Below are 25,346 nucleotides of genomic sequence, written 5' to 3'. Positions count from 1 at the left end.
TGCTGCCGTGCCGCTGCCTTTGCTGTTGCTGCTGCTGCTGCTGCCCCCAGTTACTGCAGGCTGAGCTCGGTCCATTTGAGTAGTCACTCATTCGCTCGCCGCCCGCTCGCTGGTTCAGCTGCGCGTCCACGCCGTCTGTCCCAATATCTCTATCTATATACTATCCATATCGCAGTCTGGATAATTTCCTCATCGTGCCTGCAAGTGTTAAAAGAAATATATGAAAAATAAATAAAGAATTCTAACAAGAGCTAATTGCTCCAGTGCCATAAACACAATCCAATAATTGCCGTTAACGGGCCCCATTTGCAAAACCTTTCCGTCGAAAACATAAAAATCATTCGGCCGCAACACATTTAAATTTATTTACTTTTAAATCATCTACTTGAAACAAAAAATGTGCTAACGTTTAAAGAGCGTATTTAGTTGGATTTTGCGCTAAACGGATCTTTCCTATTGGGATTTATCGACGGTGGCCAAACTGCAACAATACCAGCGGCAAAACGGATAGCTGCCCGAGGTGAGTGCGCCTTGGATGACTCATAACCCTTCAAAGGAACCTTCTTACGCCATAAAAATTAATAACAAAAAAGAGCAAAACAGGGCAGTGAACAAGTGAAATTCAATGCGAATTGTTGTAGGCGAGATTTGAAAAATAAAACAACATATGTATGCAGGGCAAACAAAGAGTATGGAATCGTCATCGCCATCGAGGGCATGTCACCCAGTCGTCTGTAATATGACGCCCTCAACGGCGACGATGCCGTCGGCGGAGGTTGCTCCTCGCTTTTCCTCTTCCCGGTTTCAGGGACCAAGAATCAGAAATAATTGTTTAGCAACAATAGCAATAAAACGAAATAATATAGCCCCGAAAAAAAGGGAGACCCATAAACCGAAACGCCCCACTGCCAAATGCAAATTTCGTAGGGTCCAACCAAAAGAGTTTTTATAATTATGAAAAGGGAAAAGCAGCAAATCGAATTGCACTTAAAAATGTCCCCTTACAGACTCCAGATCCCGGATTCCAATCCCAGACGCTGTGGTCATCAGCCCGGGTTTTCCACAGAATCCGCTGCAGTCCCCATAAAACAAAAGTCAACGATGGTTTTTGTTTTTTTATGGTCCTCTCCGAGAATCGGTGGTCTTATAGAGCTTTCATTCGGTCGAATCTGGATTCTACACAAAACTATATACGACTTTTCAGTGGGTGGAATTGGTGGAGTTTATAAATGGGATGTTGGTTTAAAGGAAAGCTAAGAAAATCATAGTTCTGAATTCTTCATTTTTAAAATATAATTCACACAATCTTGATCATTTTTCGGGATTTTTGGTACTGCTTTTTGTGGGACCAAGATTTCATGTGGATAAAAAGAGATATGAATGATCATTTTTCTACGAAAGTTAGAGGTTTTGTAGTTCAATATTTGACACATTACATTTTAGCCAGACAGCTTTATATTCTACCGATCGTTTCAGATATGGATAGCTTTGCTTTTGTATCTATGTATATTAAATGTTAGAAACAGATTGCATTTTACCAAAAAAAAGGTTTCCTAAAAATACTTGCTTGTAAATTTTGCACACTTTAAATGTTACTGTTTACGAAACTAAATAACGACCTTACATTGATTAGAAAAGGAAAGTTAAACATACTTGCATTCAAAATATGTCTAACCAGTGAACAACTCTGTCACAGCGAAATCGCAAAGTAAACCCAAGTTGGAGTAAAGCCCGGGGTCTACACAGATATCCACATTACTGACCGGACTCCAGACGGGTACACACAATGCCCAACGAGAGTTGCCGAGACAGTATGCGTCTCAAGTTTAATGTAGAATATGCAAATTGCGCATAGCTAATTTGCATTTATGACAAAAATAATAACTAATAATCTGGCCGAGAGGGAGGAAGAGCGTGAACGGAAACCGAGACGCAGATGGATGTGGATATGGATATGGAGATGGATACGGATACGGGGACCTGGCGACAATGACACACGAGAGATATGCGAGAAATTTACTATAATACTTCCAGGAAGGCAAAAAAAATTTAAGAAAAAAGAGAAGAGAGTGCCGACCGAAGGGCGTAAAGCACGGCGAGCAAACAAAACAGCATTCGGCTCGGACATTGGACATTGGTCGCTAGTCGCTGGCCAAGAGAAATGACCATGACGGGTCGCCAGTTCCAGCTCCCCAGGTCTCTGGACACCCAGTTCCCCGACTTCCCGCCTCCAGATGCACTCCACTCCAAAAGGTGTCGCGCGCCAAGCAAATTAGCTGGTGTGTCCAATTCGAAAACGAGCCTTGGAACTCTGGAGGATGGCAGTCCGCCTAAAACTCTCACACATATTTAAACAGTAAAAAAACACAAGGCATATCATGATCAAGAAAAATATTTAGGTTCTTCCAAGAAATCACATGAAACCTTTGATTAACAAATAGCCATATTTAAAAAGAAACTAATAATTGAAAATAATTGTATTCCGGCGGAAGTTTAACAAAATATATTGTAAATTTTGTCTAAAACTAATAATAACCAAGAATCAAATATTAGGTACTTCAAAAAATTCTTTCAATATTCATAAGTCTATTTTGAGTCAATGAAAAACAACCTTTTTGTGTCTTAGAATAGGTTTAGTATTATTTTTTCTTTGTGCTATATGGTACCTCCTATATCTATTTGATTATTTGAGTGGTTTAAGGACTGTTATTTCTTGTATTGGTATTAAATTTGTATTTTGTTTTTCGCTTAGTGTATCCCCAAGCCATGTGCTAGTATCTTCAATGACGTGTCCCTTTGTCACGTGAAATCAAATCATGCATTACAATTTCACGCTCAATCGCCGATGTAATTGAGCCGCACAGCCGTTCCCTTCCCGATTCCTTTTCCTTTAAGTGTTTAAGTACCCCAGGTTGTACTCTCGCTGCCCAACTGCCGCCACTATGTCTGCCACAAATCCAATTGGTTGGCCCAGCTCTGCCATGAATCCGGGGGATCGGCTCAGAGTTTTTCCGGTCGCCCAGCTTCCGTAAAAACAAAACTGTAGGGGTGGCATCCAACCGTAAACTGCAGCTGGAGCAACAGTTAAGCCATTTTCACACCCAAAAATTAAATTTATATTTATACCCAGATCTGTAAAAATATTTTTCTAATTTTTACAACTATTGGTTAATGGTTTAATTTATGCGAAGACATGAACTCTTTGCCCTGTGGCATACATACTGAACGTTTTCGGGATAGTCCTTGCCACAAGTCCTGTCTCCATTGTTTGGATCACGTTCCCGCGCCGATATCGAATCGGTTCGATCTCAGAGGCAACTTTGTTTCCAAGTGAACAGCGTCGAGGAATAGCTGAGATCCTGGATCCATTGTCCTCATCTTGGTCCTTGCCATTCCGCTATCGGATAACAGAGCCCGCATTTCGTCCTCATGTATCCGTATCTTTGGCGCTTCAAACTTGTAAGTTTTTTTTCTCTTTACGAAAAAAGGGTTCGGGGTTTTTGTGTTGAAAATATGGGAATCCGAATCTCTGTGTCCAATGTGCAAAGGCATGTGTGCATATTATGCCATCATCGAACGTCTTGAGATATGCATCTAGATCTGTGGGCTTGGCTGACATGTAAGCATGGACAAGTTGAAGGTTGATCTGAGGTAGCCCCTAGACTTAGAGCATAGAAATATTACATCTCATATTCTTCTTGGAACTCATTCCCAAACATAAAAAACAATTTGAACCATAATTATGTGGCATGTGAACTTGAGTGTATTTCTTCAAGGCAAAGAAAATTTAAACCCATAAAAACTAAACTCTAAATTACAAAGGTATATCTTAACCTGATATTATATTTATCATATGACATTAACTTGATTTACAATGCGCTTTCAAAGAAAAGTGTTATACAACCAATTTAAATCCGAAAATATCTCTCGACCACTAACAAAGAGCTCTATCTAACAAAACCTTCCTCAATTTGAAGTCCAGAAACCAGGTTTTTTTCCAATTCCTCTGTGGCGCCAGTGAATCACTTTACTAAATTATCTGAGGTGGGAGGGACTAGAAATGGAAAAGAATATTTAAAATTTTTGCACGTTGAGCCAAGATAATGAAAGATGTTGCAGTTGCAGCGGCAGCAACAACACTGCTCTGCTGCAGCTGAGGGCAAAAATTGTGCTGCGCGTGCAAGAAATTATAAGCGTCATTTGCGATTAGCTCATCGACGCCAGCAAAACAAACAAAAAACAAAGACAAAAAGAAGCCGAAATATTGTAAGACATAAAACACTGGCAGTTGGACAAAAAGGCATTATCGGCAACGACAACAAATCGGCAACACGTGCCATGTGCCCGGCTGACAAGTGCCAAAAGATACTCACACTATTCGTGATCGATCAATGAATGAATCGCGTAAAGTCCAAAATACGATATGATGACAAATGGTAAATTATAATTTAACACCATTTTATGGTTGTGTTTTATAACTGAAACAAATAATTGAAAGTACTATTATCAGGATTATATAAAATAATTATACTTGACTGTAATAAAATATAATTATTTCAAGATATATCTAAATTTCTTAAGGTAAATAGATTAAATACTTGAAATATATATGATATTTTTGGTTACTTTTAAAGTTCTTATTTAATTTTTAAAAACTAAATACATTGGTTTGAATTTAAGCATTTATTCAGTTCTAAAAACACACCTAACTAGTGGGCTGACTAGGGGTTAAGTGCTGATCAGACCTCTACGTAAATATCTGATTCAGGGGTCAACGGTGGGCTTGGATAACTTTTGTTATAACTGGCGTCGCCCTCCGATTCAACTGAGCTCAGCAAATGTCGCGAAGAAAGTAAAGTCGCTGCGATTCGGGTGAAATGCAACACTTTTTGCTAACGCCGCACAAGTCATGGTCGCGCTGCTCTTGTTTGTTTATTTTCGCCAGCATGTGACATTGTCCGCGGCGAAGGCGACATTGGAACCTCCGCTCAGCTCCGCTCCAGAGCTTGAGCTCGGGCTCTCCATATGATTTCCCAGTCCAATCGAAAGTCATCTACGGCGGAGAACCCAGAACACAGAACCCAGTGAAAAAGCTGAGCGGTTCGGTCTCTGGACGGCGGCGTCGCCGTTGACGGTTGGAGCGTTTTAGTTGCGGTCAGCTTAGTGTTGGATCAAGTCGCACAGTGCACCCAGTGACCAAGTCGTCGTCGTTGTCGTCGTCTTAGCCGTTTTCTTTTTTTTTCTATTTGGTCGCCCTTGTCGCGCGCGGTTTATGTGGCATAATTTACGATCTCGCGGACGTCTTGCAACTTCATCTTGGCCAGCGAATCCCTCAAGCGATGCAGCCTGCACTCCCGGCAGACCGCTTGTGAGATGGATCCAAAAAGTAATCATTAGCCAAAAGGAATAACCAGAGCTGCACATAAAGAAATCTTCAGGTTTCTCAACGATCAATTTGAACTTTTTTTCTAAACCAATATTGATTTCCAAAGGACTAAGAAGTGCTTTTTAGTAAAATATATTTTTTAGTTTTGGTGGCTTTGAAAATATTGAAAAATATTTTTTAAAAATATCTTTGTTTTGACAGCTGAACTTACTCAATATAATCAACCAAATCATTCTTTCAGGGATGTAAAGTTTAATATTTTATGTTCTACGAACAAATTTTTGATGTCTCAAGAGGAAAATTAGAATTTTGCTAGTCATTTTGAGACCAAAATAATTTTAAGTCTCTTCAAACGTTAAATATTTTTAGTCAAGGCCTTTTACTTTTTCCATTTAGAATATTTGAAAAACACTTTTATTTAATTTTTTCCTGTGTTGTGCAGCTGCAATGTGTTTGTTTTTACTGTGTCTCGGGGCTCTTGTTGTTTTTTGAATTTTTTTGGTTTTTTGTTTGCATACGGTAGCCACCGAAAATGATTTGTTTTGTCTGCCCAGTCGACAGGAGAAGTGAGGGGGTCAGGAGGAGGATTTCAGGCGGGGGATTGGCAACGTTCTTTGGCGTTGTTGTTGGGGGGAACTGCCTTCGTATTGTGGCAACGTGCATTTGAAATCGTATCTACAACATATTAAATTACGATTTCATTTGTAGTGTCGAAAATATGGAAAGTTTTTCATGATGTGCTTTAATACTAAGCAAAAATTTTAAAAAGACAAGGATTTAAATTTGTATTTAACATGAGCAAACAGATTTAGAAAAGTTAAAAACCATCATTTTATTTCGATAACAGAAATATTTTTCATGTATTTCCTAAATCATACAGGAAAAGTATATTAGAACTGGTTTCGATTTCGATATTTTCTTTGAAGACTTTGTCATATGTAACGAAATTTCGTGAACAGATCTATAAACTTTATTAGGTTATAACATATCAGAAATATCATTTAACGATCGTGCGATTTTCAAAAGTCTTTACCATTACATTTTTATTTGTTTGTCGAATTTAATTAGTTTTGTTGAGTACATATTTATGGACCCTTGTTGGACATTTAGAACCAGAGAAATAAATTAAATTTACGTTTTTATGAGACATAAAAGAGTTACGCATTTAAAATGGGAAAACCAAATGTTTACGAGATTTCGAAGACAGAAATGAATAAAAATGGCGGCCATACAAAAAGGGGGAAGCCCCTCAAGCTCACAAATACAAAGACAAACCGAGCACCAATACAAACGGAAGTGACAAAACTGACATTGAATTTTGACGAGCGGAAGTGCTCAATGTGCGTGTGTAGTTGTGCGCAGTGGTAACGGGTAAAAAACGTTTGTTTCTGTGTAAAAAAAGGATAGGAAAGGAGAAAGCTTAAAACTCGAATGCCAGAAATGTTCGCTAATGGAGTGTAACAGGCCACACACACACGTGTAAAACCAAAGCACCCACACAAACATTGAAAACAAAATGAAACTCAAATAACAATTATTAAGGCGTTGCCAGACAGGCACACACAACACAAACACAACAATTATGTGCCACTGTGTGTGTGGGCGGAGCGGTGGCGCGATACAAACTCAAACTGAAATACAAACACAAGCGTAAACACTCACACCAACGCCAGTTCCAGTTTCCAGGCCCCCTTCTCTGTGTGTGTCTGTGTGTGCCGAGTCAGCCAATGAGAAAATGTTGTTGCCTGCGTGTTTGTGTGTGTATTTGTGTAATGCTCACCGCTCTTCTTGTTCTTCCGCTCTCGCTTGCGCGCACTGTTGTTGTTTGCCGAAGAGGGTGGTTGTTCCACGAGTGCACGAGTATGTGTTTGTGTGTGTGAGTTGCGGAACCCGTTTTCCTCCCCCCACCCCCCATCGCAACACGCAGTCTGTTACACTGAACAACAGCATTTGAAACAGCCGCAAAAGCAGCGCAGCCGTATTGCATCGGTCGGTGAATGAACCACGCACAGTGGATATGACTTTATGATATTCTACAATTGTAAAATATAATACAATATTTTTTTGGACATTTTTGGTTAATTCAAACAGCTATTTCTCAATTTTCCTGAATAAATATTGTCTTCCAGACAGACTTCCAGCAGTCTTCATAAAAAGTTGAAATTTCAGAATGTATTTTATAGATTTTCTTATCTTACTATTTTCAAAGAAAGCTATTTCTATTTAAAATCTCAATAAAAATTGTCACACCGATGAAACATTTTAGAAACCTAATCAACATTAAAACTTTAACTAAAAACAGTTATTTGCCTAAGAAAATATTCGTTATGGGCATAATCTCACTTAAAAGTTGCAAGTTGACCAATATTACGTATACGCCTAGTTGAACAAAACTATCATAAACTGGTTTTCAACCATGTTCTTTAACTTCCTTTTTTAATTGTTTAAAATGTATTAAAAGATATCCATATTTTAATATATCAAGTACAAATTTAGTGGGTTTCCAAAGGTTTTGGTCTGTGAAGGTTTGGGCAAGCGAAGGAGAAATTTTTGTAGCATACTTTCTAGGACAACATGTTATAATAGCTGTCCCCAAATTAAAAGGATTAAAACATCCAAAACTAAAAATGTTTTCTTTTAATAAGAAGGATAAAGTTAAAAAACCTAACTAAACGCAATGGTTCGTCAATCATATTGTTTAAAAGAATTTTTTTTTTTTACATTTTCAAAGGGCTTTTACTACGATAAAATCAATCAATTTAACGATACCTATGACATGCTTGACTTGATATTTACTTGTACAATCCAAATCCATTCCGTATAAAAACGATACGTAATCACATAGGGGCCGGAATAGTTTCAGTTAAATGATTACTCCTTAGAAAAAATTATATTTATTGTTTGAGGAATTGGTTACATAGGGGGAAGGAGTGTTGAATGTCGACAAAACTACGGTACGTAATACATTGATAGTCCCTAATGTGTTCCTACCCAAAAACATTTTTCCTACTCTTAAGAGTCAGCGACCTCTGTCATGTCTATTTTGGTCCCATATTTGACAGCAGATGCACCACTGTGCCTCGCTTCTAATGTCTCTAAAATGTTACCTGGGGAATGGGTCTTGATATGGTATTGGGAAAGGGACTGAGACACCATTTTCTTGCGCTCTTATTCTTGTATTGTTGTTTTTTCCCCCAATGTGTTTGTTTGTCTGTGTGAGTGCCGTGTGCTTTGGATTGTTTCCTGTGCTCGTTTGCCGTATTTCTGGTCTCGTCTAGGATTTGATGCTTTTTAAATTCTTTTGTCTCGTAACTTTTTTTTTGATGAATGCTCTATGTACGTTGCATGTAGGGTCTTTGTCGCTTTTCTGAGGGTGTTTGCTCGGGATCTTCTTCTTGTTCCTCTGCGTCGGTGAGTGTTTATCTTGGCTGTTAGTATGGGTGCAACAGTGCCGGTGTGTGTGTGCGTGTTTGACTTCTAGTGAGGAAATCCGCTTAATGCTGTAATTTTGCTGCGCTGTTCAAACGAACACGTCAACTTTGATAGTGTAACAATTTTAAGCAAAGCTAATGTGCAAATTCCTCGTACACTTATGGTTAAGTGAGGTGAGGCACCTTAAAATATACTATACCTCTTACTTATCTTTACAAATAATTGGATGAAAGGTTTTGATGCATTCGCTAAGCTGAGCGTTAACTTACGAATATACCAAATAAACTTGCTAAAAACCACCTTTAAAGGCATCCTATAAACTTATTTAGCTTTGGAATGAATTGACCTTAGATTCAAGGATATTTCAAAATCATAGGATCTTTTCCTTTTTAAGAAATTAAAGGAAACCTTGTACTCAATAGATTAATAAAACAAAAGTATTTACGTTTTATTTAATATTTACTATTTGATTGCTTTTATCTCCATAGACACGGGATCTATAGATTCATATTTTCTCATATATTTTCTCCGTAACTTTATAATTCTCTGACCAAAATGTTTTTACCATAAAGATTAAATTTAAAGTCAATTAATCAGTAGCTACTTATCATCCAAAACGAGTTCCTTCGTTAAGACCCTTAATCCCAGCTAAAAACACAAAAATCTCAGCATTTTCAACACCATTTTGGATAACCAACTAATTACCCTGACTTAGAAAGTCTTTAACACCTCCACTTCCTGGGGAATTTTATTTTAGGGGAGGAACTCACTGTCACGCCTGCCGATCCACCCCCAGAAAATGATATTCCAACTATTTTTAGGTACTTAAGGCCGCAAACAGAAACGTTAGCCTTGATAATAAAGTGAAAAGTGTCGTAAATTTCAAGGTGCGCTCGCGGTTCAGGGAAAAACGAAATTATATATTCATAGGCCATTTCTATGTGTTGATGCTTATGTATTCTCCAAATAGAGACATTCAATATGTCTGCCTTTCACTTAACAACCGCATTTGAATTTCAGAATAGTTTTTGAAAGTAATTCAATTAATTTTAAACTATAGTTTTCGCTTACATAAAACGATTCCACAATGGAATGTTAATGCCTTGTAGGTATGTATATATATGTCTATATATAAGTGTATATGCAGTCGCGCTTGTATACCCATAGGTATCTAATGAAACGTGATTTTCTCTAAAACGTGACTTTGTATTGATTTTTCTCCAACCATACTTTTGTTTCACTTTACACCCGAGCGAAAGACTGAGCCACATTATTTGTTGTTGTAGCTGTAGTTGCCTCTGTTGTTGTTCTTTTTATTGCTGCTGTTTTTGCTGTTGCAGTTTTCATTGCAGCGGAAAAATGGTATCGTCAACTGCCAACTGAATACGCAGTAGATTGGCTACCGAACCATTTCGATATGGAATTAATATTGTCATTAATAGTGAAACGACAAGCGACAATTCTGGGGAATTTTATGATCGACGGAAGCTACTTTTGTTTTTATGTAGAATCAGAATTAATATTTAAGATTGTTTAGATTACCCAATTTGTCGTTTTATAGAGTCTCTAGGAGTCTCAAGTTTTTTTGGGATTTTTTTTTAAAACTTTTTTTAATTTATTGAAATTTGTGTTTATATTGATTGATCAATATATGTTTTCATTGATAATGATATTTTTAAAAATGGATTATAGTAAATATATATTTTATTACAGTAAGATATGATATCTATAGATAGGCCTTATATGCTTATAAACTTATATGATTTGGGCTTACATACAAGAAATAGTTCTGAAGATATTAAATACCAATGCATACCAATATAGGAAATTAAAAATGATCATAAAAACAGTATACAAATTTGATTAGGAGAATATAATGATGGAGTTATTTTAGTTTGCTACTTCGCTCCCAACTTGTCAAGCGAACTCTTTAGCCTTGTTTGCTATATGCTATGTGTAACATGTTTACATTCCGTTCCTGTTGGTCTATTTGCCCGAATATTTGTCGAGTGTCTACCATCGGGAATGGTAGCCGTAGCCGGTTTCCAAGTCCGGCAGTCCATTGTTGTTCCTACTGCTGCTGGTGTTTTGGAGCAAATTCAAAATCAAATTCAAATTTATGGTGAACATCACGTACGGACGATGGCCAACAATGACAACAATGGATGGCGGTTCGGTTGGAAGTCCAGTTCCGATGGACTGGCTGCACCTCGCAGAGCAAGTGATAATGGAGGTGTTTGGGCATTTACGCGTAGGTGAGGTCGGTCATATGTGTGTGCTCTCTACATACATACGCTGCAAGTTCGGGGCCTCAAATTATGATTATCGATTTGACCCTTGGCGAGTTGCTGTTGTTGTTTCTCTGTTGGCGTGCAGCACATTTTGACTTGTTTGATTTTCCACGAGCAGGGGGGAATGTTGGTTTCGGTATTGTTCTATGGCCTATGGGGGCCCATCGGCCATTTGGTTGCAAGTTTGTATTGTTGATCGATTTTACGTGATATTTCCGAGATTTTCCGTATTTATAGCTTGGCTGCTCCTGGTACACATTTCGCTGCTGCCGTATTTGTTGTTCCCCATGTTATTGTTGCTTGTGTACCCTGTTCATATATATATATATGTATGTACATATATTTTTTATTTCATTTGAAAGTTTACTTTCGCATTTTGAACGCCTCATCGCTTTGCGTATTTGCTCTGGCTATTTGTCCTCCCCCCATCCACTTTTTTCCCCAGCCCCAAAACACCACATAATTCCAAACTGGATGCTGTGAACCGGCAGCTCTGGTTATGTTTGTTGAACAAATACAAATAAAATACATGCATAATTATTTTTGAAAATATAGTGTAATGAAAACAATGATTATGATGTGCTGGTTGATTATTATTACGATTATGGGTTTGGTCAGACGGATCGATTGGATTTTATTTGCTTTCACTTCGCTGGCTGCCAAATGTTTGCAGTGGTTGTGTTTTATTTCTGATTTACGGTAAAGTTCATGCAAAATAATTTGCCGGATTAATATAAAATAATTTATATTGGTTGCGTTGTAGTTCATTGCGGTGGAATTCGGCTTCAATTTACAAACGCACTACACTAAATTCTTATTTGCTGTTTACACTGGCATTTTGCAAGAGCAAGGGATTAAAATTTATTGTGTTGATTTTTGCAGAGCTTTACGAGGTTTTTATTGTTGGCCATTAAAAGTGTACATTTACGCCAGTGGGGCTTTTGAAGATTTAATTTCGTGTAAATAGTTTTTGCAAGGGAAATAAAATAACAGAATAAATAAAAGCAATTTGATTTAATTAAGAATTTCGGAAAACATCGAAACATAAAATCATTGAAAAGTTTTAAGTTTTTTAATGGAAATCTTGGTATTATTATTCACAATTTTACACATTTATATTTGTTGTGATTATACGTTTTTATTACTTGACAGAGAATTATTTATGAGAACACTTAGGTTTTTAATTGACTGAACTTATTTCAAAGTTGATAGCCCTTTTTAACAATTTATTTTAGTTACCATAATATATTAATTTTATACGCATATTTTAATTTTTATATCTATAAAAATTACAATTCCTGATATTTTAAAGAAGTCACTTGTACGCCCAAGTGTCAAAGGTCGATTATTTCGCCGTACTCTTGGATCCCTAGGAGCAATCCTTGCTTAATTCTTTGCTCATAAACCATTATGCTAATCAATAGGCCGTTCCTTGCATAATTTAGGGCGCCCTAAAAGGGCCAATTGTCATCTTAACGGGGGCAAAAGCAAAAGCAACGACAACTGTGCGCAATTAGCGGATTTGGGCAACCAAAAACAAAGCCAACGCTTTGTTCCCTCGTTTCTGAGATTTCGGTGGCTGGTTGTTGTCGTTGTTGTTGTTATGACCGTCGTTACTTGTTATTGCAGGCAATTAAAAACGTACGCCCAACACCCTCAAACACCCCCAAACAAAGACACACACACACACACACACAACACACACCCCTTCGGATTGCATAAACTTTTGTTTGATAATGTTAAAGTGCCGCGCAAACAAATCAAAAAGCATATTGAAATTGGGTTAATGTACGGAGGCAGCCAGTCCGGATGCGAGTCCACATCCACATCCACATCCACATCCGCATCCAGTTGGTCTGGTGTCCTGGTGTCCTTAGCCGCTGTTTGCTTTACGGGTTTTAATCCGAAAATTAAGCGCGAGCTGAGCATTAAAATTTGCGACCCATTTCGAGGGAGGTTGCCCCTTCAGCGACGCGACGCCGACTGTTGTTTCAAGATAAAAACTTCATGTGCGTTGGAAAAACACACGGGAAAAGAGCAAAGGACCAAAAATGTGGGGGTTGGGTGATAAAAATGTACAGCGAAAAAATTTTCTGAATTTTATTTCTTTCTGATCGATATTAAATCTTCAATTTTGATGATTAATGTCCAAGATATTTTATTTAAAAATATTTAATTAAAAAAAACATAAAAGGTAAATGAATTTGTCCTACCTAAAAATCAGTTGAAATAATTTAATTAAATGAAATATTTAATTTTTTTATTTGAATTATTTATTATAATTTTTGTGGATTTAATAATGGCTAAGATATTTCGTTGCGTGGTACTAAGTTTAAAAAATGAATTTTCACATATTTTTCAGTCGTTGAAAGATGTTTTTAAAACAATATTATATTACGAAAATCTCCTTTTACATTTTTTTTTTGGTTATAATATAATTTTTGAAATAATAATATATTAATGTTCTTTGAACTCTTGAGAGTCCAAAATAGTTATATTAATTATTCCTAGCTTGGAAAAGTGATTCAAAACAGTTTCCGTATTTTTTATAAAGTCGAGTATGGTGAAATCAATAGTATTATTTAGTTATTTTTCCAAGTGCCTGAACATTTTGGCATTAACAGGAGCAGAGCTCTTATCGTTTTGGCCGTGGCATATGTTACGCACATTTGCAGCGTATGGCGAGTTTTCCGCCCGCCACAGCTTCCCACCTGATAGGACACCTCGGGAATGTGTGGGAATCTCGGTGAGGTACCAATGCGAGTACCAGGTATACCCAGACCTGACTGCCTCGGAAGTTTCTCACACTTCCAGGACATGTGCTGCGTTTTTTTCTGCCGTTTTTCCCCGACTGGTTATCAATTGGCCGATTGGAAATTCCCCGATGGCTATGCGCTGGCGTGAGAACCGAGCTGCGAGCAGCGGGTTTTTAGCATATCCATACCTGTGGATCGTCCTGATGGGAAACTAGCAGCAGGATCGGACATGGTATGCTGGATATGGTGGGATGTAGGAAGCAGCGCCTCGCCCGCAACACCCACATTAGCATCGGACCAGCGGCCAGTGTCCTGTTAATTGCTTTATGGACTCTCTAGTTTCTAGTTACCACTGCGTGGGAATCTTTCACATCCTACCTGTCCCTATGCAACACCATTCCTTTCCCATCACTTTCTTTCCCTTCCTATATGTATGTGCAACTCTCTAGTTCAAGTTCAGTGTGAATATTTGTGTTGACTTTATTTTTAAACTTTTACCCATTTGTTTTTAGTTTGCTGTTTGCCTGTAACCAGATTAAGGTCAAGTTGGTTGGCGGGGGCTGGGATTCGGCTTGAGATCCGGTTCATTGAGTTGCCCTCGAGGCATGAGTCGGAGTTTTATTCACTTTCCGGGAAGAGATCGTTGAGTTGCTCGTTAAAGCGCTGGCAAATTGAGTTTCTACTCATTGCTTTGCCTGAGGGATCTTTTTTTAGCCATCAATATTTGAAAAAAAGTTTGACGCCCATGACAGAAGATGTAACTTATAGAAATGTTATTATAAAAACAGTCTAATATATGAAACCTCCAATAAATTAAAGAATCCATTAAACCAGGTTACAATATATATAATAATTAGGGTTTTTAAATAATGAATTACATCCAAAATTTAAAGATGATGTCACATTCTTAAAGGTGATTACATTATTTCTTTGACTTCCTTATTTTAGAATTTAAGATCCCACTTCCGTTCTGGTACTATTGAGATTATGGCATAAAATGTTGATATATCATTGGAAATGCCTATATTTATGGCTATATGAGATGCTGTAATGTTCTTTGGCAAAAAAAAACTTATATCCTGAATAATTCTGACCCACTTACTGCTCGTAAACTATCCTATTAAATGGATTTCGCAGCATATGATACTCTACCCTCTGGTTGACTCCTGTCCGCATTTTGTCCACGGGTCGCGAGGCATTTATAATAATCGCGGCCTAAATGGGAACGCCTCGTTGTTTTTCCCTATTTCCCCTGGTTTTTGCCACACAGAAAGGGAAGCAACCTCACTTCAGACGAACATGTTGGCACATTTGCCTTGCGGATTAGCGCGGTATACTCTATAGGATTATGATCGTTGAGCAAATCTGTTGCTCCTGCGAATGCGTAACGGATGTCGGCAATTCTTTCAATCTCTGACTCTTGACAAATGTTTCCTTTCTGTATGGTAAATGAATGAAAAGCACCATCAATACAATACATAAATTTTATTCGGGATTGGGATCCTACAATTCACTTTTAATTTATTTCTTTTATAACATCTTTGCATATTTAAGATGAAATATTTTATGTATAATCTTGATAAATTTCATATTTTATGGAAACAAACATATTTTGTTCGTATTTTGTTATATTATTATGCTTTTCTGACTACTAACTTGAATGATAATAGTTTTAATACATATATAATAACCAATCTGACCTTGAAAGACATCTGTTTTCTTATGGGGCCATTCGGCAAACCTTTTTGCATTAAAAATACGTGACCTGTGTCAATAAACTTGCAATTACGTGCGAATTCTTTGCTAACTGTCACAAGTTCTTTAAAACTCCCAAAAATAGTGACTCGATGGAAAATAAAGCAGCAGGAGACCCAATGGCTTAGATTCTGCCAGAACTGCGCCAAAATCACGTTCGGAAACTATCAATGGCAAGATGCTGGCTGTGGGTCATCCTGAATCTGAATGCGAATGTATGGTATATGGTACACATAGATTTTGCCACCTCCTAAACTCTCGTTTTGTGTGTGCGAATGTGTGTGCGTGGGACATCATTTGAGTATTATGTGCTCATGCAGACACACGAATATACATTGTATATAGATATAAGTCAAACTCCTGCGGTCGGCCAAAGTCAACCTGTTGAATGCAGGAGTCAAAACGAGTGAGATGGAAACTATTTCCGTTTTGCCATTCAGCAAAAAGGATCAGGTCGAATTAGTAACATTGCGAAAAGTCAATTGCCTGGGATAAACAGGTAAAAATAGTGATCAGCCAATGGCAGGTTGTTTTCCCAGATCAGGTAGAAGATCCTTTTCGGGATCAGTTGGGAAACTGTTAAAACTGCTTGTGCCGATGGAAAGCAGCTCAGTTGCAAACAGGTGATTGCAGGGATATGAGCAAGTGCTGAGTCTTAAAGCAGGATCTATAAAACAGGACTATATTTTTTCGTTCGTTAAAAAACATTTAAAATGACAAACCATCGAAGAGTGCGCAAGGATTGCTATGAAAGCAGATTACATGGTCGGTTGTGGTTTTCCGAAATGGAATACATATTTTTTTTAAATTTCCCTTCACTTACTCAATATGTATTTCAATCTTTTTTTTTGTGATTTTCCAGATATAGCAAAAACGTGTGCCATGAAGGAGAAAAGCAAAAATGCGGCACGCACGCGACGTGAAAAGGAAAACACGGAATTCTGCGAATTGGCCAAATTACTGCCGCTGCCAGCGGCGATTACTTCGCAACTGGACAAGGCCTCCGTCATCCGGCTGACCACATCGTATTTGAAAATGCGCCAGGTCTTTCCCGATGGTAAGTTTTCCTTTTTTTTTTACTTTTTATTGGTTGGAAAACTCACTTGATTGCCGCTCAATTTGTCGCCGGTCTTGGCTTTTCATCTCGTGTGAATTACGCCTTGCGGCTATAACAAATGATGCGGAATGTTTGACAGCCACGCGACCGCCACGCTCATTATAATCCAACCTCGACGTATCCTCACAGCAGGACAGCAGGTCCTTTGTTTTCATTTCAACTCCTCCATATATATATATATGTTTTTTTTGTTGCCTGCAAGTTTTCAAGTTTAAACGGTGATGTTTGTTTAAAGCATATGTTTTGTGAGGACAGGCCAGGGAAAACCACTCAACAATGGGCAGACAATAAACAGCGGGTTAAAAGTGGGTGGGCCGAAACACAATGGCGTCTGTTGTTTCACTCAAAAAGCAGCGAGCAACGAGTGCCGCACTGGAAATCTGGCTCCCCTTCTGATTTTCCAACGCCCCCCCCTCCTGCCATCCCCGCCCATGGGCGAGTGTGCGCCACTGAGATTTTCTGCTGACAAAGAGGGTTGTTTAAGATGAGTGGGCGGTGGGAGGTGGGCGGAGGTGGGTGTTTCGTCCCATTGTTGCCGCACCGTTTTGTGCTTTTCTTTTCTGCCTTTATTGAAATAATTATTTTAATAATAGGCAACAAACAACGAGATCCGGACGGGCCAAGGAAGTGCTATGGCATATACATGACAATATATGTGGTACATATACAATATATATGGTGCGAACAGTGGAAAATGGGGTGGGGGGTGGGCAAGTGGGTGGCCGGCGGGCTGTGAATGGGCCACCTACGGCGCTCGATGACTTTAATTGGGAATAATATTTAGACGTCAGCAGTGGCAAGTAGGGCGTGCGTTGCCTCTGCTGGTGGGAATTTTGCGAATTAAGATACTTTGCCCGGATGACAAACAATTAATTCGAGGCATTAGGGGTAATTTGTCAATAGGATCGGGGCTTAAAGTAAATCAAATTGTTTGACTGTCCCTTAAACTAAGTATTAATAAATTTTATAGCTCACTAACTAAATAGAAATATAAGAAATCGAACATAGAAGTATTTAAGGGGGTTTAAATCGCGCCCCTTTATATCGTCTTAAAGTCTACTATTAGTCTACTATTATTGATAATGCTGTGGGGAATATATTATTCGTTTTTAATTTATAAACATAATACTTCTTTTAAGGCAATATATTTATTCAATTCCTAATTATTTTCCTACAATTTCAAAGACCTTTATTAAATCTAAATCTCTGTTTTCCAGGACTTGGTGAAGCCTGGGGCTCCTCGCCCGCCATGCAACGTGGTGCCACCATCAAGGAGCTGGGCTCCCATCTGCTGCAGACGCTGGACGGCTTCATCTTCGTGGTGGCTCCGGATGGCAAAATCATGTACATCTCGGAAACGGCCTCCGTGCATTTGGGCCTCAGTCAGGTGAGTGTTGGGATCTCTTGTCCTGATTTATGCGCATAAATTGCCGGGCCACCTGAATTTGCCTTTTTGTATCCTGGCCACCACTTGCATTTGCAAGTCAATGGGCCTGGATGCAGGAGCCCAAGTGTTGTGGCTTCAGAAAAGACGATTCATTTGCATTTGCCCACTAATTGGCACTCACTGCGAGTTAGGAAATATGTAAAATTATTTCTACATATATTGCTTTAATATTACAAAATATAAAATAAATCCTGAAAAGTCACATACAGATAAAAATATTTTGACATTGTTTATAGTAATGGTATCAAAGCATATAGAAACATTCTTGAAACTACTTAAAGCATTTTAATTATTTTAATATTATCCTTGATTATCCTAATTAAATCATCTTTTTTTAACCAGGTTGAGCTGACGGGCAACTCGATATTCGAGTACATCCACAACTACGATCAGGACGAGATGAACGCCATTTTGTCGCTGCATCCGCACATCAACCAGCATCCAGTGAGTACAGCCTGAATTTCTCTAGAGTTTTGAAACATTTCAAAATGTTTGTCCTCTCTCTCTCTCTCGCTCTGTGCCGCTCTATCTCTTTTTCACTCTGAATTGTACTCACGCCACAGGCCGCCTTTCTCAACTCCCTACAGCTCGCCCAGACGCACACGCCCATCGGCAGTCCAAATGGCGTCCAGCACCCATCCGCCTACGACCACGACCGCGGATCGCACACCATCGAGATCGAGAAGACCTTCTTCCTGCGCATGAAGTGTGTCCTGGCCAAGAGGAATGCGGGTCTCACCACCTCCGGTTTTAAGGTAGGATCATCATTGGGTTAACAGCACCCATTGAAACAGTGATATAAAAAACTATCATAATAAAAAGAATGATCGCATTGTTTATATTTGATGTTGTCAATCCAAGATCCAAGTTATAAACAAGTATATTTAATTTTGATCACATTAATGATACTTAAAGGATCAAAAATAATATAACATTTAAAAATTTACTAAAATTTTTTATTTAATTTATATAATCTCCCTGGTTTTTCTTATAGGTGATACACTGCTCCGGTTATCTAAAGGCTCGCATCTATCCCGATCGCGGGGATGGACAGGGTAGCCTCATCCAGAATCTCGGCCTGGTGGCCGTCGGTCACTCGTTGCCTTCATCTGCCATCACAGAAATCAAGCTGCACCAGAATATGTTCATGTTCCGGGCCAAGCTGGACATGAAGCTTATATTCTTCGATGCACGGTAAGAGGAGCTTTAAAAACTAAATATTTAATAAATATATATGAGAGATACAATGTTAGTACGAACTTATTAAGATTTATAAGAAAGAGAACATAGGTTATTATCCAATACCATTTTAATATTTGAATTTGAAACCTTTTTTGAAGTATTCGAAGAACAAATACATTAGGGAAATCTTATACTATAGTTACAGCTTTTCTTGCTTTAAATATTAGGTTGATATAATTTAAATTTAAAAGAATACCCCAACAAAGTTCGAAAAGAAAAACTTTTGTTTAATCAGTGGTCTGTATTTATCTACCACGCCACTTTAGTAAAGTATCCATTGCCTGTTTGCCGTATATTCGACACTAGGCAAATATTTAAAGGGGCCCCAGAATTCGCTTTTTACACCACGATAAAAAGCACCAGCAGCCGCCCCCGAAAAGATAATGTTTTCAAAGTGGCGAAAAACAAAAAATAAATGAATAGGAAAAAGGAAATGTAAGCAAGACGGGGCGACATGACGAAAAGAAAAACAAATCATTTCCCTCTTGAGCTTGATTTTCCTTTGTCACTGTGTGTGTGTATGTGAGTGTTTGTGTGTGTTGAGGGGGAAAAAGACTCGGTGTAAGTGCCTGGCGGTCCAAAAAACCAGCCCACTTTGTCTGACATTATTGTCACTCAATTACCCTCATGATGCCACGGCATATTGCCATCCCATTCTGGCGCCCTTCCTTTTTCGCACCGAACAACCCCAAAGTGGTGAGCAAAAATCAGCCCCTTAATCCCTCGCGGCTTTTTTGTTTTTTCTGCATAATTGAATTGGAGTCGACAAAAGTAAACCAGCCGAATAAAACACACCAGCAACAAAGGCAACAAAGGCCACACCAATGACCATTCTTTGTTTGGACAAGCCAGCGAAACTGCTGTCCTCGACCTCGGAAATGATCCAACTAACTCCCAACGCCTGTTTATTTGCTTACAGCGTATCGCAGCTAACCGGATACGAACCGCAGGACCTCATCGAGAAGACCCTGTATCAGTACATCCACGCCGCGGACATCATGGCCATGCGCTGCTCCCATCAAATCCGTAAGAAAACACCTTCTTATCCAATGCAATGTCGCGTGCACTAAGCCATGCAATGAAAAAATATTAATAATAGTTAAAAGTATAAAAGGAAATAATAGATTGAACATTTTTTTTAACCTTATGTATAAAAAACTAACAGAATCCTTGCATTAAAATTAGATTTACTGACTTATGTGGTCTTAAAAAGGCTATGATTTTATTAAATATTCAGAAATTCTTAGAAGTATTCAAAATCTTGTCATTCCTAAAAATCCCATGATAAAATAATAAGATTCAAGGTGCGTTTAATCCTTAGATTATTTTTTACTATTTCTGCATTATAATCAAACTAAAAAAAAAGTAAAATACCTAGAAATACCCAATAGTATCAGGAATTTAAACTATTTCAAGCAGTAAATATCTTAAATTACCTGCTAGTTTTTATTGAGTTAATTAATAGTAAAGTAAATTGATCATCGATCACTAAAAAATACTTCGAATAAATACTTACAACTAAACCAATTTTTCCTTATGGCTTAGTGTATCAAAAATGTTAAAGATTCATTTTTTAAATGGATCCTGATTTGTTGAACCTTCTACTAATTAAAAACTTTATATTTTTCTTACAGTGCTGTACAAAGGACAAGTGACCACCAAATACTACCGCTTCCTGACCAAGGGCGGTGGCTGGGTGTGGGTGCAGTCGTACGCCACCCTGGTGCACAATTCGCGATCCTCGCGAGAAGTGTTCATCGTGAGCGTGAACTATGTGCTCAGCGAACGAGAGGTGAAAGACTTGGTGCTGAACGAGATTCAGACGGGCGTTGTGAAGCGGGAGCCCATCTCGCCGGCGGCCCAGGCGGCCCAAGCGGCGGCTCAGGCGGCCCAGGCGGCGCAGGCAGCTCAAGCGGCTCAGGCGGCTCAAGCGGCACAGGCGGCCCAAGCGGTGCAGGTAGCCCAGGTGGTGGTGGTGCCCCAACAGGCGGTGGTGCAGCCCCAATGCGCCGGCGCAACGGGTCAGCCGGTGGGTGGTCCTGGAACGCCCGTCAGCCTGGCCCTGAGTGCCAGTCCCAAGTTGGATCCCTACTTCGAGCCGGAGTTGCCGTTGCAGCCGCCCAATGCCGTCACGCCCGTGCCCTCAACCAACAACAGTAGCAGTAATAATAATAATAACAATAATGGCGTGTGGCACCACCATCAGATGCAACAGCAATCGGGCAGTATGGATCACGATAGCCTGAGCTACACCCAACTGTATCCCCCGCTCAACGACCTGGTGGTCAGTTCGAGTAGCAGTGTGGGCGGAGGCACTGCCTCAAGTGCGGGAGGTGGCTCCAGTGCCTCGGCCTCGTCCTCCGGCGTTTACTCCACGGAAATGCAATATCCGGACACCACCACCGGCAATCTGTACTACAATAATAACAATCATTATTATTATGACTACGATGCCACGGTGGATGTGGCCACCTCGATGATTCGTCCCTTTTCGGCCAATTCGAATAGCTGTTCCAGCAGTTCAGAAAGTGAGCGACAATTGTCCACCGGCAATGCCTCGATTGTGAATGGTACATCGCCCTCTCAAACGACATATAGCGATCTGAGTCACAATTTTGAGCTGAGCTACTTTTCCGACAACAGTTCGCAACAGCAGCAGCAACATCAGCAGCAGCAGCAACATCTGATGGAGCAGCAGCACCTGCAACAGCAGCAGCAACAGCAGAGATTGCATCCGCAACAGCAGCAGCAGCAACACCAGCAATATCACTATGCCATGCCCCACCAGCAGCAGCAACAGCAACAGCAGCAACATCAGAGAGTCGTCAGCGATTTCGCCGAGAGTTTCAAGAGCGTAAATGCTGCTGCTGCGGCGGCGGCAGTGGTGGCCACGCCCCATTACACCAGCGTCATTGTGGAGCCGCAGCATTATATACCCAACGATTTTGTGCATTAACAGCAACTAGATGTTGCCGCTGCTGCTGCTGTTGTTGTTTCTAAAACGCCGACTGCCCCCTCCGCCGGATTCAAGTTGTTGCAATGTTATATACACCTCTGAGTTCTCAGTTCCAAATTGTAATATGTGGCTGAGCCACACAAAAACATCTGAATTTCTAGAACCTCTCTATTCTGTTTTATTTATTGAATATCTTATATCCAACCCAACCTCCCCAATTGCGTTCACGTTAAAAAGTTCAGTGTAAAGTTACAAAGAAATTGATACGTATAACAAAAAATGAGAAAGAAAACAGAAAGATCCTTGTTAACAAATGCAAAAGCAAATACAAATTCTATATTAAATAGCTTTAAGGCCTAACTGTAAAATGTTCATACAAACTAACTTAAATTAATTGCACATACTTATACATAACTATATCGTAATCCATAATCATGAATACGTACGATCTATGAATATATCTATGTATATAAATATGCAAAAATGTGTAAATAGTGCAGGGTCCGCTCCACTATGCAGATATCGAATATGATCTTCATAAGTCAAGTAAATAATTGTAAATGTAATATTAACTATTATCGCAAATTTTTCTAATTTGAATAAACAAATTATTACGTGGGTGAACAATAAGAGAACGAGTTCCCATTAATTCAATGGGCTGCATTTGGAAACCACGTTGCTAAGGTAGAGTTTTTTATTTAATTTAGTAATCGTAGTTTACAAATAAAATGTTATTTACAAAAATTATAACTTTATTGAGTTGTTTCTTTTTTTTCATAAAATATGTTTCAGTTTTATTCTCTTTGTTCAGATGGTACTTTTTAATTTTAAAATTTTCCGGAGAAAATCTTTTTTGATATTGATACTCTTGATCTTCATAATTTCCCCACAAAATATACCGTGTTCGGATAATTTCAGTTAAACTCTACTTTCTGAAAAAATGTTTTTATTTTTTAAATATTAATCGTCAGTTTACATTCTACGCACCATCTACACATTTATCTACATCCGAGAAAAATACTCCAACTTTTACATGGTAAGTTACACGCCACATTTAGTTACAAAATCAGACGTTACACCATATTTTACATGAATCGTACACAATGATTCTCTACATTTCGCGCCATCTTGTGTTTACATACCAAAAGCTGTAAACTGAGCATGTATATGTAAATAAGTTTTAAACAGGGCTTTCAGTTTATTATTTGACCAAAATAAATAAATGAGAAGCTTAAACTTTTTATGGATTGATTTTTTAAAGTTTGGCGCTATACTAGTTATTGTGTTTTTAATTTATTTAGAAAATACTATTTACTATTCTGAATTAATTTCATAGAGTACTTAGATGGTCTAATACTATTAGGATGGAGTTCCTTATTGGCCTTTCTTTCGAGGATAACTGCGTAAAAACTCGAAAACGATTAAAAATTCGTTTGAATAAAACAATACCGCAATTACTCTAAAAGAATCCCTTACCTAATTTTCTTCTCAGTATTATAACGTAATGAAAACTAATCGAAGATCCCAAATGCCTCACAAGCCGCATATCCGTTCTTCAGACTGTTTGTTTTTGACCAAAGTTGCTGCTGGTGCAGCATAAACATACAAGCCAAAACGGGGGAAACCCTTTTGGCCAAGTTTGTTGGCCCGAGATGAAATAGTTGCCCCATTTGTGTGTGTGTGGGGGAGGGTGGGGCTGGAATGGTCCATTGATTTATTGCCTGCCATTTTGTGTGAGCCAGCCGAGTAGGCTTTTTTTCTATTTAAGGGATGTGCTATCTGCAGATAAGCCTGACCTCCTTTGGGCCGGGCTAATTGGCGTTTTTCAATCCGGCCAGAGCACTTGCACTTTGTGTTTCCGTTGGCCGAAAGGCCCTTGGCTAATTTATTTCTTGAAGCATTTTGAAAAGTTTACGCCTCGCCAGCACATAGACCGCAAATTATTTAATTGCCATCTGGCCATGCCCCCTAAAAGGCGAATGCCTTTGCGGCTCAAGGACTTTTCTCCGATGCAATAATTTAAGTGCAAGCAAACCGCAACTTTCTGGCTGAAGCACGCACACAGGACAGACTCCCACTGCCACTTCCACTCACAGGCACAGTCACAGAAAGCAGAAAACAGAAAGCAGAACTTGGCCAGAACCGAGGAAAAAGGAGAGAAAATGGCCAACAGGCAAAGAAGTCATATTAAAAATGAACAAAAGCAAAACGCAAAAAATAGACGTGGGAGTTGCATCCAACTGGAGCTGCAATTCCTGCTCCAATGCCCCAGAGCTTGCCTCGTCCTTCCAATCCTTTTGCGGCTTTTGGCCTTGCCCCGTCGTTCCGAACCGAACTCCAAACGAAATGCACTTTAATAATGAAAGTTACGCCATTTTTGGGGTACTACATTGCTAGCATTCCGGAATGCAAACCTAATTTTGGGTCTTAAAAAACGCAAGTACTCCTGCACCAGGGTAAAGTATTTCAATTTAAAATTCGTAACGAGCTTACGTGCCAAGCTGGTCAGATCTTGCACTTTTGTCCTGGTTAACAGCAAGGACTTTGGCCATTTCCATCCAGCGACCAGGTCGCATTTCAAATTAATGCAAGTCCGAAAGTGTGTGCCGGTGGCATACTGAAATTAAATGAAATGCGAGCCAGAGATGCAAGAGATGCAAGGCGGCGATCCAATGGTGATATAATCCATTCAAAATATATTCATGGTAACGCCTGCAGAGCGACAGCAAAAGTTATAACGAAATCAATTTAATAATGTTTTTTTCAGACTTTCTCTGGACAACTTTTATAGCAGTGTAGAGAGAATGAAGCATCTGTAAAGCGCATATTTTATTGATCCATCCGATTAAACATAGAAATTTTAACAGACCGTGAATGGTTTACTAAACCCTGGAGAAAATAAGTCTTGAAAAACTAATAATAAACGAAAAATAACCATAATTTTTTACCTTATTGTATTATAAA

General features: G+C 38.9%; 1 protein-coding gene across 3 annotated transcripts; it reads left to right on the top strand.

The window, feature by feature from the left end:
* The first annotated feature begins 146 nt into the window (after positions 1–146).
* Positions 147–23,132, top strand: sim (bHLH transcription factor single-minded). Of its 3 annotated transcripts, none has more exons than XM_036818029.3 (8): positions 147–520; positions 16,483–16,677; positions 17,955–18,124; positions 18,527–18,628; positions 18,748–18,939; positions 19,179–19,378; positions 20,346–20,452; positions 21,061–23,132. In XM_036818029.3, the coding sequence occupies exons 2-8, from the start codon at positions 16,503–16,505 to the stop codon at positions 22,380–22,382; spliced, it is 2,268 nt and encodes a 755-aa protein (XP_036673924.3). In that variant the 5' UTR covers positions 147–520; positions 16,483–16,502; the 3' UTR covers positions 22,383–23,132. The 3 variants fall into 3 exon arrangements, with proteins under 3 accessions (XP_036673924.3, XP_036673921.3, XP_036673923.3); XM_036818026.3 differs by lacking the exon at positions 147–520 and adding an exon at positions 5,081–5,386; XM_036818028.3 differs by lacking the exon at positions 147–520 and adding an exon at positions 5,084–5,386 and having other exon boundaries at positions 18,772–18,939.
* Positions 23,133–25,346: the final 2,214 nt, after the last annotated feature.

This window comes from Drosophila suzukii, chromosome 3, assembly GCF_043229965.1.
Source record: "Drosophila suzukii chromosome 3, CBGP_Dsuzu_IsoJpt1.0, whole genome shotgun sequence".
Classification (NCBI taxonomy): domain Eukaryota; kingdom Metazoa; phylum Arthropoda; class Insecta; order Diptera; family Drosophilidae; genus Drosophila; species Drosophila suzukii.
The sequence above is the reverse complement of the archived record's forward strand: the minus strand, read 5'-3'. Positions and strand labels throughout refer to the sequence as shown.

What these genes read in the sequence shown, in the direction of transcription:
- sim (XM_036818026.3), top strand. An exon ending in GCGCCAGGTCTTTCCCGATG is followed by an intron (nt 16,678 to 17,954) that starts GTAAGTTTTCCT and finishes TCTGTTTTCCAG; the next exon opens with GACTTGGTGAAGCCTGGGGC. An exon ending in GCGCTGCTCCCATCAAATCC is followed by an intron (nt 20,453 to 21,060) that starts GTAAGAAAACAC and finishes TTTTTCTTACAG; the next exon opens with TGCTGTACAAAGGACAAGTG.